Source organism: Athene cunicularia, assembly GCF_003259725.1.
Source record: "Athene cunicularia isolate RWA chromosome 3 unlocalized genomic scaffold, athCun1 chr3_part1, whole genome shotgun sequence".
In the NCBI taxonomy this organism is placed as follows: domain Eukaryota; kingdom Metazoa; phylum Chordata; class Aves; order Strigiformes; family Strigidae; genus Athene; species Athene cunicularia.
In genome coordinates, this window is record NW_020799097.1 from 69,706,262 (window position 1) to 69,720,058 (window position 13,797).

At 37.2% G+C, this 13,797-nt stretch overlaps 1 protein-coding gene across 1 annotated transcript in view; it reads left to right on the top strand.

Moving 5' to 3' along the window:
• The window catches only part of SYNE1 (spectrin repeat containing nuclear envelope protein 1), a 317,817-nt gene that overhangs the window by 199,068 nt on the left and 104,952 nt on the right, over window positions 1-13,797 (top strand). The window contains exons 88-94 of the mRNA XM_026844552.1: window positions 1,441-1,578; window positions 2,899-3,084; window positions 5,497-5,619; window positions 7,239-7,421; window positions 8,689-8,832; window positions 12,152-12,346; window positions 13,393-13,533. Coding sequence (XP_026700353.1) covers window positions 1,441-1,578; window positions 2,899-3,084; window positions 5,497-5,619; window positions 7,239-7,421; window positions 8,689-8,832; window positions 12,152-12,346; window positions 13,393-13,533 — 1,110 coding nt within the window. The remainder of the gene's footprint in view (window positions 1-1,440; window positions 1,579-2,898; window positions 3,085-5,496; window positions 5,620-7,238; window positions 7,422-8,688; window positions 8,833-12,151; window positions 12,347-13,392; window positions 13,534-13,797) is intronic.

Here is a 13,797-nt window from a genome sequence, read left to right on the forward strand (position 1 = left end):
GAAGAAACACACAAACTTCTTAGTTATTTTCCTGTAGTTATGCAAGAACGAGCATTCCTTGGCATATCTGCTTATTAGTCAGGGCTTGCATCACACCTCAGAGAGACACAGACAGGTCAGATCAGGAGGATGTAATTCTCTGATGCTGCTTTAACATCCTCTTCCATGAATCATCTGCTGCTTGGTTCCTCTGGTGCCCTGAAAAGTTTATAGACCTTCTCGCAAACAGTAGCATACCAGGAAATAGTATCTCATTGTAATTTTCAGGGCCTCTCTTTTACCATTTACCTATATTTGCAGCATTACCGAAAAAAAAAAAAAAAATTGTTTTGCTCCAGTCACAACCTTTAGAGGGTGAATATAATTTGTAGGTTCAATAGAAAAGAGTAGATACAATGGCCCTGGTAGTGAGTAATGTATATGCAATGTTTCAGCATTATAAAGATGCCTCCCCTATGTTTCAAAGTTCCTGAAACTCTCTTATGTATTTTTTTACTAGTTGTTATCTAAATAGAGTCTAGCTAAAAGGAAATGGGTTTTCTATGGTTCTGCCATTGGTACCCTAATAATTATGTGTTCTACTTTCTGCATGCATAAAGAAGCTTATGTAGGGCTTGAAAAAGATAACTCCTTAATGATATTCCTTTCAGTTTCCTCTAAAAATTGTTTTTTTAGAAAGAGAAAATTACTATCAAAGTTAAGAGTTCAGTACGTGCTAGTTGGTGAAGGGATTTAACCGTTAGGATGATTTTGTTCAGCACCAAGAAATCCACTTCCGATCATAAAAAATAATAAGGCAAACTGTATGCAAATACAGTTCAGTCACCTAGGATTTGATCCATCCTTTGTACAGGACAAGTATATGAAAATCAGTGAAATTATTCCTGCTAAGTGGGAGGAAAATTGGAACTAAAGAGTACTTTGCTAAACAGAAATCAGATGAATCAGAAAGCAGAGGTTTTGTCCTGTATCTTAAAATAAGTGCAACATTTTATCTTTTTGGAAATATGACAGACTGAGTGGAAGAAAGCATGTTTTAAAAAAAGGCAGTTTGGTATTGACATGGAAATAGACAAAGAAAAATAAAAAATGATATGAAGGAGGCTTGCAGTGAGCCACAAACTGAGCAAGAAGGTATTTTGGAACTTGTGTGAGGCTGAAATAGGTGCAGGAAGTGTACCCTCTAGGGATATATTTGAGCATCAATGCACTCTTCCAGTGTGACCTACATTCTTACAGTGCCTCTTTTCACCTGAAATAGGTATTCCTTACTGAAAGCAGACCTATTTTAACTCCATAAATACAGAACTAATTAGATTTTATTCAACAATGTGGAAAAGTTGTTAAAAACAGAAAATGAAATAAAATTATTTTTATCATTTGCTAAGAACTGTACAGAAGTATATCTTAGGCTTAAGTGGATTTTTCTTTTATATCCAGGCTGCTTCACATTTGGAAGAATACAATGAGATGCTGGAGTTCATACTGAAATGGACTGAGAAAGCAAATATCCTAGTGCATGGTAGTATAATATGGAATTCTTCCTCTCAGCTTCGTGATCAGTTTAAAGCCTACCAGGTGATTATATGAGCTATGAAATTCAAAGGCCAGTGTATAGAAGATGTTATTTTTTAAGCAGTGAAGTTTTATTTCCTACACCTTTTTTTGCCTTTTTTCCTTGAAGAAGTCTTAGAATGCTAGGTTTTTTTGACTGTTTCCCGGAGTATTATAAACTAATTTGATTTGGACAATCGTTTTGAAGACTGAAATTAAGATGTGTTGTTGAATAATACTATGTGATGCAAACGTGATCTCCCAAGCGCATTGGCTTCTCAGTAGCTTTTGATGGAATAGTGTGTTGATACACTGTGATTCTGTCACACTGAGTACCTTATTGCAGCTAATATTCCTCTAAAATTTTAGTTCACCAAACATGAATTTCAGTTTGGGTATTTTATTTTTCTTTCTCCTTTACACTACATCGGCATAGATTTTGTTCTCATCTGATGAATCTCACAGTAAACATTCTCAAACTGATATCCAATGAATGAGCTTCTTCCAGTTGCTTCATGAACTTCTCACATCAGAGTGATTTGCTGTGACAGTGCAATTTGTTGTGTGTGGAATGTGTGTGAGATCAGTGGAGCAGTTTGATAAGGTTCAAACTTGCCCAGTGTTACATGGCCATATGAAACAAATCAAAGTATCGTAAGATGTCACATCTCACTAATGCTGAAATAAAACTGCATTAATTATGGGGGTTTTTTATATACATTTGTTAATTGTCAGCTGCATTCACTCACATCAGGGCAATGTAGTATGTCATGGTTTCTTATTCTGAATATGAACCTCCAAGCAATTTATTCTGAGGATAGCTGAGAGATGGCATTTCTGGTTTGGTTTTTTTGCTATGGCTTTTTCCCTGTTCCAAAAGTTGATGAGGAGATACTGGCTTAACCAATGCCATTCCAAAGAACACTTTGGGAGCCATTTTTTTAGGCATTATTAATGACTACTGCCCTGCTATAACACTGTACCCAAGTGGTTTCTGCTGCTTCCTATTAGGTACATCAGACTTCCAGAGCAAACCTATCTGTTGTGTATATTATTTTTTTACAGGTAAGGGTGTATAGCAAAGCACTAGGATTGATGTGTGGGTAAATTCAGCTGCTGAAGCTTCATGACTTACTCTTTTGTTTCCCAGTCTCCATAAACTGAAACACTTTATCATACACTCAGAATTAAGCATATTGCTTAGGCCTTACAGGAAAACAGTAGAATTTAATCCTCAGATTACAAATGTGTACAAATTGAGGAGTCTGCAGAACAGGAATATACTTAGATATGTTTAATCTGAAGCTCAACTCTGGCATTGAGTTTGTTCATATCTCCATCTAGACTATGCTTGATGAGTCTGGAGAGATTCATGGTGATCTTGAGGCCATGAGTGAGAGGATTGAGTATCTGGCAAGTGTTTACTGTACTGAAGGAATGTCACAGCAAGTGCTGGAACTGGGACGACGGACAGAGGAATTACAGCAAGTTATCAAAGTGCGACTACCAAATCTCCAAGATGCTGCCAAGGTATATGAAAGCAGTTTTTCTAATGTTAGCTGACAGCTAGGGTGGTGTATGCATCATGTTTCTGAGACTATTAGCAGTGCAGATTATCTGTGGTCTATAAAGGGTATAATTGTGTTGTCTAAAGTTAGATATCTTGTGCCATTTGAGATACTGCCTTCAGGTGCTGTTCCAAACAGGGACAGTATTCCTGCAGGTGCTGTCATATCTGCCCATTCTGGATGGATGTATTGGGGATCATGGGGATCAAATGGCACTGAGCACCTAATAAGTTTAGATGCTTGAAGAGTGTCTGTGTTGGCACTTACACTGTGTCATTTCCTTTAAAGATATCTAAAGCCTGCTATCTATTAATTTAGATCAGAACTGGGCCAGACCAGGATTCCATAATGTAAGACCTACCTCTACAAGGAAGTGCAATGAAAACAATGAATGAGCTTTTTCATGTACCTGACATTTCTGTGCAGCTCTTCCATATAGATTGTTAATGTAAATGTGTGTTATGCCTGTGTAATGCCTGAGGGCATGGTAAACTGGTGCAAGACACAGGGCAAAGCACAGAAGTTTTTTCTACTTTTACATTCAGGGAAAAAAATTCTTTTTTTTTTTTTTCCCATTGATTCAAAAATTTAGGAAAAGAATATTGGAATGGTGTAAATAGTGTATTTGTAGGGGTTCTTCTGCTGTCACCTGCTAGTTACATGCTACTGAATGGGAAAATACCTAAAGGCAACTAAGACAATAGGCTGTCACCATTTGTTAGGACAATTGTAGCTAAGGTTAAAAATCATCCTTCTCCACATTTGACTCTTATTTTACAACATTTATAGGACATAGCAGAAATGCTGCAGCTGAAGCAGTCATACAGTGTAACAGACAGATTTTGAAGAAGTTAAAAAAGCACAAATCAGTAAACCAGTTTTTGAGCTGAGGTCTTTTATTTTTTTAATTATTTTTCATGGAACAAACCAGAGATTTGAATACAAGCAAGCATAGTAGAAATGAAACTGACTCACTTCAGTTCCTGAGAAATACTGGAACAATTGAATAAACTATTTGGAAATTGTTATAAGAAAACATAGAGATTAATAGAAGCCAACATAGATTTATGAAGAAAGAAAATAATATTAAGTGTCCAATTTAATGTGAAAGTAATAGATTTGTACATAAATGTACACTGTGTCATATATCTTTGATAATGTTTCAACTGTTATTGTTACTAACAAAGTTAATAAGCTTATCTATTTAAAAATACAATAGGTAGGTGTAAAGCTAGCTAAAAAACTTACCTGGTGTATAATTATCAATGGTCCAAATCCTAAAAGGAGGGATACATCAAGTAGGATTTTGCAGGGTTCTCCCTTGGATATGGTGCTATTCAATGTTTTCATTAATGAGTTGGATAGTGGTTTAGAAGTCATGGCTTTGGGATGTTTAGACAACACCAAATGTACAGGAGCTACCTGAAAAAAAACTCAACTGCTATGCAAGAGACAGGAGCAAATTATTATGTTGAGACAGGAAGAACCAGGCATGTTTTCCTCTGAATGAGGAACTACTGGCTTGATGCACCCTGTTGAAAGGTCTTCAGTTTAGTAATGCAGATCATGGAAAAATGAGTGAACAATGCCACATTGTTGTAAAAATCCAAACACCATGCAGAAAATTAAGTATATAATTGTAAGGTATGTGAAGTATTTCTTTTGTTCTACCTATTGGTCACTAGCAGGGTTTCACCTGTGTCAAGTTTTGCACTTGAAAAAAGATGTGGACTCACTAGAGAAAGAACAGAGGATAGTGGTGATTGTGATATGTGTATAAACTTATAGAAAAGATGCACGAAAAAGGATTATCCTAACACGATGTATTCAGAATAAAAATAGTAAGTTCTTTTTGTCTGTTATTAATGAGATAATACTGCAATAAAAGACAACTATGTCAGGCCATCAGAAAAAACTTTCTACAAAAGAGAGTACTGAAATAGTGGAATATATTGTCTAGATATACATGGGATTGCACTGCTAGTGGTCTTTAAGAACAGTCTGTAAAGATAAGACTTTTTAGTCTATAAAGATAAGACTAAGTTATGTCCAGTCTTAATACAGGAAGATGACTAGAGGACATATTGAGTTCCTTTCTAGGCCTTGAACTTTATGAAATCAGCTTTATAAAGTACATGCTGTATTTCAGATTGAGGAAGTACTTAAAATAATAACTCTGGCTTTGAGTCACCTTTTTCTAGACTGTCATATGACCAGTATTTGTATCCAATATTTTAAACATTCAAAATTAATTTTTAAAACCATGAATTAGTTTTGGCACTGTATATAAGGGACGTAGCTATAAAACCCAGACAGATATATTTATAGTGACTTTTTTTTTCTTTATCCCCGAATCAAATGTGTTGTGTTACAGGACATGAAGAAATTTGAAGTTGAGTTGAGAGTCCTGCAGGCTGCTCTGGAGCAAGCCCAAGCTACACTGACCTCTCCAGAGCTCGGGCACTTGAGCTTGAAAGAGCAGCTTTCTCACAGACAGGTAAAAAGCCAGGACCTCAAAGTCAGCATTTGAGTAGTGTGAACTTACCTAAAGAGTAATGAATGTTGGTGAGATCAATTGTCAATTTGTTATTTTTGGTCTCAGACTCATGACAAGAAAAATAATCCAAGTTACAGCTTTCTAAATTGCTTAGGAAATGTTTCCTGCTGCAAGACAATATAGAGATTTAACTGTCTTAGTCTGCCAGTGAAAACTACATGTCAACAGGTCCACTTTAGGGTTAAAATCTGCAAAAGAACATACGGATGAAAGTTAAATTTGCAGAACTTTCCCTTTTGATTAAAATATGCCGTCTTTATTATAGGGACTTGCACCCAAATTTCCAAATACGGCATTGAAGAGTGTAAGCGAAACACATCCCCCACCATAAGAATAAAGGAATGTGGAGTTTACACTGTGGTTTGGGTATATTCTTTGTCCTGGCTCCATCAGGTCTCTTAGTATGCCTTCCTTTTGTAGAGCAAGGGGCTGTAGCCCCTGCCCACCTGTTTCACCAGACCAGAGAGAGGGTCTCAGAGAGTGCCTGGCAGGAATGCAGCCCCCAGGATACCTCTGGGTGCTGACTGCACAATAAAGACACCTTTTGCCAGCAGTATGGGGCCTGCCAGAGGAGAGGCCTCACCAGTGATGTCTGATAAATAGGTCATAATACCAAATCTCTCATTAGATTATCCTCCATATGTCATGAAGGCACAGCATGAAGAGCAAACCATGCTCCTCTCATCAGTATGCACTTCAGACCCACTTAGCTATGTTTCTGCATATGGCATAGGGGGAGACAACCAGTCTCACTGTTTGCCGCATACGTTGTATACCTGTTGAACTGAGAATCTTTTTCCAACGTGCTAAGGGCATTTTTATCAGCTTTGCCCCTTTCCTTTTTTTTTTTTTAAATGACCCACACCCCCCCACACCCGAAGATAAAAAGAATGCTAATGAAATCTCCAGTCATTGCACTTAGACCCTTCTCATGCATATGAACAGACAGCTTGAATGGACATTGTGAATGCAATAGAGACTATTAACAAAGGCATCCAGCGCATGATTATTCAAAGGAAAAGATTTCAGTGTAGCTGTGTTTGTTTCTGTTTGATTGCCTTTTGAATTCTAAGCAACTTTTTTAGCCATGGCTTGTATTTTCAAAGGAAAGCTGTGAACATAATGGGATTCATTGCTGCTTTGAAAATGTGCTTCTGTGTCTCAGCAGGGAACTCCACTCAGATTTTAACATTAAAATATGTGTGTACATAGGTGACTCCTATGCTCCTTTGATTTGTGGATTTTGTAAAGATTTTTTTTTTTGAAACGCATTAACAGAATTATTTTTGTACTTAGACACTTAGAAATAGGTACTACTATGCTTTTTAGTTAATTATGTTTATTCATATTATATGGGCTTTTTGCTTAACTAATATTTGAAATAATGTTCAGTTCAGAATGTGCAACGCTAGACAGTGTGTCCTGATTATATTATATTTGGAAAACAGATAATCAAATTTGTTTTAGTGCTTGAACTCATAATATTTTTTTTTTTTTTCTGCATGAAATGCTCTGGGAGTTCTGCAGAACTGACATTGTGGCACTGACTTTGTTTCTAGCATCTGTTGTCTGAAATGGAGTCACTGAAGCCAAAAGTTCAGGCAGTACAAATCTGTCAGAGTGCCCTGAGGATTCCTGAAGAGGTAGTCACCGGCCTGCCCATGTGCCACAGTGCCCTCCGGCTCCAGGAGGAGGCCAGCCGCCTGCAGCACACTGCCATTCAGCAGTGCAACATCATGCAGGCGAGTGTAACTCCATCCCGTAAATATCACTGTGTAACTTGAACAGTGCCATACAAATTGTGATGAAAACAGAGAATTTCATATCTCTGTGCATTCCTCTTTTCCGTGTTAGTACCATTGGGAAGTTCCCCACTAAGTTTCAGACTCTGTGGTTTTTGGGGGTTTTAACATTCATGATCATGTTAATTGCTGATTTAAGCATCAGACTCTCATCTGGGTTCTCTCCTTGATTTTGCTATGTTTTTGTAATGCTATTAGGATTAACTAGACAAACAACTAATACAAAATTTTATGCAGGTTAATTTTATATATAATCAATTAATGATATTAATATATCATTATAGCACCAATTGCTTATAATGACTGCAGAAAAAACTATCGAGTTAATTAAATATCTTTCTAGGTTTTTTTTTCCTCTTTATTTAAAATTTTTATATATTTACTTTCTGATTTTGGAGTCATTCAGCACATACTAATTACGCATTTTCAAGTTTTGCTAAATACAAGAAAACTAGGTTTTATTTGATTGTTTGAATTCATAATTAAACATGTAAAAGGTATTTCCGAAGAAGAGAATAAGCTTTTCTTTCCTGCTGTTTAGTGATAGAAAAATACATAGTGAGCTAAGGTACACCTACAGAGTTTCAAGCTAAATTTCAGAAGAAACTTTCGATCATTAAGGATACTTAATGATACTTAAGTCCAAGGAAGGATACAATGTCACACTAAAAAAAGTTTTAAAAACAGGTTAGACAAACTGCCAGTGAATCTATGATATAAAGAACTGATACTGCAGTGGTAGGGTAATGGTCTGAATCAGTCTTCAAATTCCTCTGCCAGTTGTATTTCAGTAAAATCTAACTTTTTCATATAGTCTTTACACTTCATAAATAGGGACTTGAGGTGAAAAAGCAGATGAAAATGCTTTATACTAAAACGGTGAGACTAAGCAATGCTATCTTTGGTGGGTATATTTGGTGCACATACTTGTTGGAAGCAGTTCTAGCTCCTTATATTGGATATCTGGAACATGTTATGTGAACTCTTTTTTTGGAAGTAGTTAAATAAATGAACCCATTGAATTCATTGCAATTCGCAATAGTTCTGAATGGACTTCTTCATGACTGTGTTCCTGCTTTGCTTATCCAGATGTGACTGCCAGGTAGATGTTAAGTTTGCTCCGCTTCAGAAGGAAGTTCAGTCATGCTTGGACTAAGTACGTATTTATTTTCATGTTGACACTCAATTTTTTTTTCTCCCTCTCTAGGAAGCAGTGGTTCAGTACGAGCAATATGAGCAAGAAATGAAACATTTACACCAAATGATAGAGAGTGCCCATCGTGAGATTCAAGACAAGCCAATAGCAACCAGCAACATCCAGGAACTTCAGGTCCAGATTTCACATAATGAGGTAGGAGAGCCAAAATGCAAAAATGTGGGATCAGTGGCAACTCATTGACTCAAAAACTTTTCATAAGCAATGGTCGTAAATTAGCTGAGTAGCTTTTCAGATTTGCTCAAGGCTAGTTGAAGAGATAAACTTAATACCAGATAGGAAACTCATGCTATTGGTACAGTGTGGAGTATTCATTTGTTTATTCAGTTAGATGTGTCCTAATCTCCAGACAACATTATGACAAATGAAAGCATTGCATAATTAAGGGACAGTTAACATATAAGTACTTGACTGAGGAGTGTCCCAGAAGTCAATGTTGAGCATGAGATCATTCTAGTTCAGTGATCCTTAAATATATATATAAATAAATATATGTATGTATATCATTTCCATCCCAATAACTTCTGTAAAAGAACACCAAGGGACTTGAATCACAGGAAACCCACAGTAGATTTGGAGGAAGACTGCAATGTTCACTCCAAAGGCTTCTGGTAAAGTAATTGTTGGGAAGAATTTTGTCCTGTGGAGTTAAAGTTTCTGCCCTCAAACTCACTGATCATCAGTCCTCAAATGATTCTGGATAGTCTCTGTGTAGCCTTCTTGTGCTGGCATGGAAGCTCCTGAGCCCCTTTCCCCCTCTCCTATCTCATGTGTATTTCCTGGGATAGAAAATGTACTACTGATCTCTTTGTCTTACTTTTGGCACCAGGTGGCACCATTTCTTTACCTTTGAATTAAAGCTATCTGTGTTATTATGTAATATAACTTAATGTTATATGTGGTGCTCATTTTCTATCCAGTTGTTGCAAAAGTTACTTAGTATAAATGCAGAGCAGTTTGCTTAAACACTTCTGGGTTTTTTTAGTACTGAATTACTAATGCTACTATTCTCTATTCAAATGTTCTGGGACAGCAAGTGCAGGAGAGTGACTTCAGTGATATGGGGTAATATTGCTGGAGGAAGGAATGATGCTGCAGGGAGGAAGGAATTAAAAATGGGTCAGCTCGAAGTTTCATCTGCACTTGAACAAGTTGAGTAGCTAGGAATTCTTCTAAACATCTGTGTGAAGACAGCAACCAGAGTGGACAGGTTTCACACTTGCAAGCTTTCCAAATTTAAGTGTAAGGAGTTTTGAAAGACTGAGACATGCATATTTTTGGCTCATATTTTGTCTGTTAAATATGTGTGGAAAAGTATAGCATAAAGGGGATATATTGAACCCTATATTATTATACTACAAAAGATAAGTCTGTCAAGATCCTTGGCATGTGTGTTATTATTTTAAGAAAACATCAGTTATCAGATTCCCTGTTGAAGCCTGCATGAATGAGAACTTAGAGGCCTTTGTAGTAGATATATTTAGAATTAAAATAAGAGGAAGAAAGTAGAAGGAAAGTACACCCTCATTTGTAGGAAGCTTGTATTACCATGTGTGTATGTAAATAATTATACTCTGGAACTTTACTGAACTGCATTTCTTTAGACTTTCAGATAAGAATGTGGGCAAGTATCTCCATACATGTGAATTAATTTAATGGGTAATACAGTCCCTCACAGGACATTGCTTTTATAAGTTGCTTTATTTTTTCACAATTGCAGTTTGGCTTCCTTTTCTGTGTTTTCAGTTGACAGAGGTATGTTAGATACTCAGTGCATTGGACATTAATGCCACAAATGTTACTGCATCTTAGTAATATTGATGAAGTTGAGTATATTGAATGTCAGTAATTTCCTACTGAGGCCCAGAGATGTCATTCATTGAGCATTAGTGAACGACAGGTACTTGCCGAACAGAGCACATTAACATTATGGCTTGGCTTGATTGTAGTTTGGTTTTCAACTGATTTTGCTGGTGTTTTATACTCAAGACTTGGCTTAATCTCCACTGTAAGCCTTGGAGCTCCAAGAGAGCTCCTCTTGTTGCCAGCACAACTGTGACCAGGTACCATTGAAATCCAGGCATTAAAATGTCATCTTCAGTCTTTGTGCTACTTCCATTTCTAACACTGTATGTCTCGCTGTGACTGTTCTGTACTGTGGTTTTGAGGAAATGGTTTCCTTAAAATGTTATACAACCAAAAAACTTCTGATTTTACCAGCCTGAAACAGTAATCATATTTACTTATTAGAAGATATTGTAATTATTTATTATTATACCTACTATAATCTTGCAAGTTCTGTTTTTCATTGAAAACTTGTTGAAGAAATAAAAGCAGATATAAAAATAAAGCAGAAATACATATATTTGAATGAATAATCACTGATTTAGCAGGCAAGCTTATACCAATATTGTTTTCACTTTATAGATCAAAATTCTATGATGTTACTGAGCCTCTAGGGAGATAGGAACAATAGCTTTGGCAGAAATGTGAAAATCTTCCACTTTTATTTTATTAATTGAAAGCTTTGAAACTGGTCACTGAACTGGGAAGCAGTCCAGGGGAGGAGAGGAGACAAGTCAGTTTCTAAGGCTGTTCATTTCCATGTTTCTTCTCTGACTAAACTTAAACTTACAATGGTGTTTGGCCAAGCAGATAGACCATTTCATAGCCATTACAAATAGTGCTTTAGGCCAGATTCCCTAGCTCCTTTTAAAGAAAGGTTAGAACTGTGTGCACCTCAGCTTTTAAGTCTGAAGATTTACACAAAACCAAAACAAGATTAAAATATAGCTTATCCAAACACTGGCAAAAAGCAATCCAGTCTGCGTTTAATCTTATTATGTGACTGATTGCTCCTATTGCATCTGATCTTGTTAGACCCTGGGAGTTATTGTTTGAACAATTCATTCTTTCTGGCAAGAGCTGAATGGGGCATTTTTTACAGTTGTGGTTACCACATGACCTCATTTCCATGGCATGCACTATGCAGAGAAGCTTCATCTTCCTCAGATAAATGGAAAATAGAACAGGGAGGAAAAAAAAAAAAAAAAAAGAGGACAGGAAGAGGGAGAGACATTCCCTTTTGCTGCAGTCTGAAGCTTACAGACTTTGCCAGGTTCAAGTTGGCTGCAAGCATGAGGTGTCCCTCCCTTCCCTCTGCGATTATCATGCACACAGAGCATTTTGCAGCATTTTTCCGGTTTCACTTCAAAGCTCTCAGCTCTGTGGTTTAGCTGTGCAGCCAGACGCAGCCTGACTTGTTCTTTCCACTATCAACATCCTGCTTGTCAGCTAGTGCGGCGGCTTATGCGGGTTTCTGAGAGGCAGAGCTATGATGTTATTGGCTGGGCTTGGAGGGGAGAGCTTGCCTTCTCCACGGAAGCTGAAATGCTACGGGTCCTGTGGCCTTCATTGGCTGCCTCAGCATTAGGGGAAAAAAATGTTTCCTCAGGAGCTGGCTCAGAAGATCAAAGGATACCAGGAGCAAATTGCTTCTTTAAATTCCAAGTGCAAGATGCTGACAATGAAAGCAAAACATGCTACCATGCTGCTGACAGTGACAGAAGTGGAGGGGCTTTCAGAAGGAATGGAAGAGCTGGATTCAGACCTGCTCCCAGCACACCCCACTCATCCTTCTGTGGTTATGGTAAGGAACGCATTGGTCTCGGTACTGTTTATCTGAGCTGCTTGTTTCTGCATCATTGCAAAACTCCTGTGTAGCAAGTTGCCACAGCTCACATCTGTATTCTGCTTTTGAAATGGCTGGAGTGTGGCAAACCAAGCAACTTGCAGCTTCCCCTTAATGTATTTTGCTTTATATGGGTTTTCAAAACTTGTAGGTAAAGGGCAAAGTTATTTAACAGAAAAATAGCAGTGGAAGCTGTCTGTAATAAGATGCAAATATAGTGCTTTTTTGTAGCTCTCAGTGTGAAGAATCAAATGCTAAGAAACTACTGAATTGCAGGAACAAGATAAAATCAGAATAAATATTTCATAATGTTGCAGTGTATAGATTTTACACACTTTATTTTTAAAGTTCTTGTGTTAAAGTCGATGTGATAATTGACAGTATGCTGCTATATTCTCAGATGAGTGTTGGAAATGAAAGCTAAGTACTGCTATAGGCCTCATGTTTGAATTACTCTGCTTTTGTTTGTTTCTAATTGGGTCTCATTACAAACATACTGCTGATGCTACTGGGATTTTTGTCTGGGTGAAAATAGAGTTTCAGGATTTATCACTGTGTAACAGCACTGAGGAAGTAGTAATATGTTGCTATTGGATTTTATAGTTCAAGTCTATTCCTTGTTGTTCTAACCAGGCCTGGATACTGAGGCCAATACTGCATTATTCTGTAGCTCTCTGTAGTATGTCCATATGCAGCAGTGATTGTATTAGAAGACATTTAGACAAACCGTGATTTGTTGTTACTGAGTTGCCTGCTATATACTTTCTTCTAAACTCATTAGGGTGCAGGAGAGCATGTTCATACTGAAGTATGACAAGTAAATGAGACTATTCATTCAACTAGGTTTTTTAAACTGGTAAATGTAAGAGCATGAAATATGACTAAATAATATTGTCATTTTAGCTATGTGTTGTTTTCCTTGTTTTGACCTCAGTCTAAGTCAAACCTAAGTTGAGGTAACTGATGTTTTTTCCTGTGCTCCGGGGTTGCTTTTCCTGTGACAGATGACTGCTGGTCGCTGTCACACGCTGCTCTCCCCTGTCACTGAGGAGTCTGGGGAGGAGGGAACCAACAGTGAGATTTCTTCTCCACCTGCCTGTCGCTCTCCCTCACCTGTGGCTAATACAGATGCTTCTGTTAACCAGGTACCTCCCTCTTGGCATTCATTCAGCTTTTATCTCAGATATGCATGGTTCCATTCCACAGGTGGCTTATTTAATCTTGTGAAATAATATTTACCTATAGCTCCAAGGAACTGGGCTTAACCTCTAATTTATCTGAACCTTCAGGTTCAAGTTCAAAATGGATACAGAGATTGAATTCTGAGTTTAAAATGTGCAAATCTGTTGTCACAGCTATTCACTATTCTAAGAAACAAATTTTAAGTGACAAATACAAAGCTTTTCCAT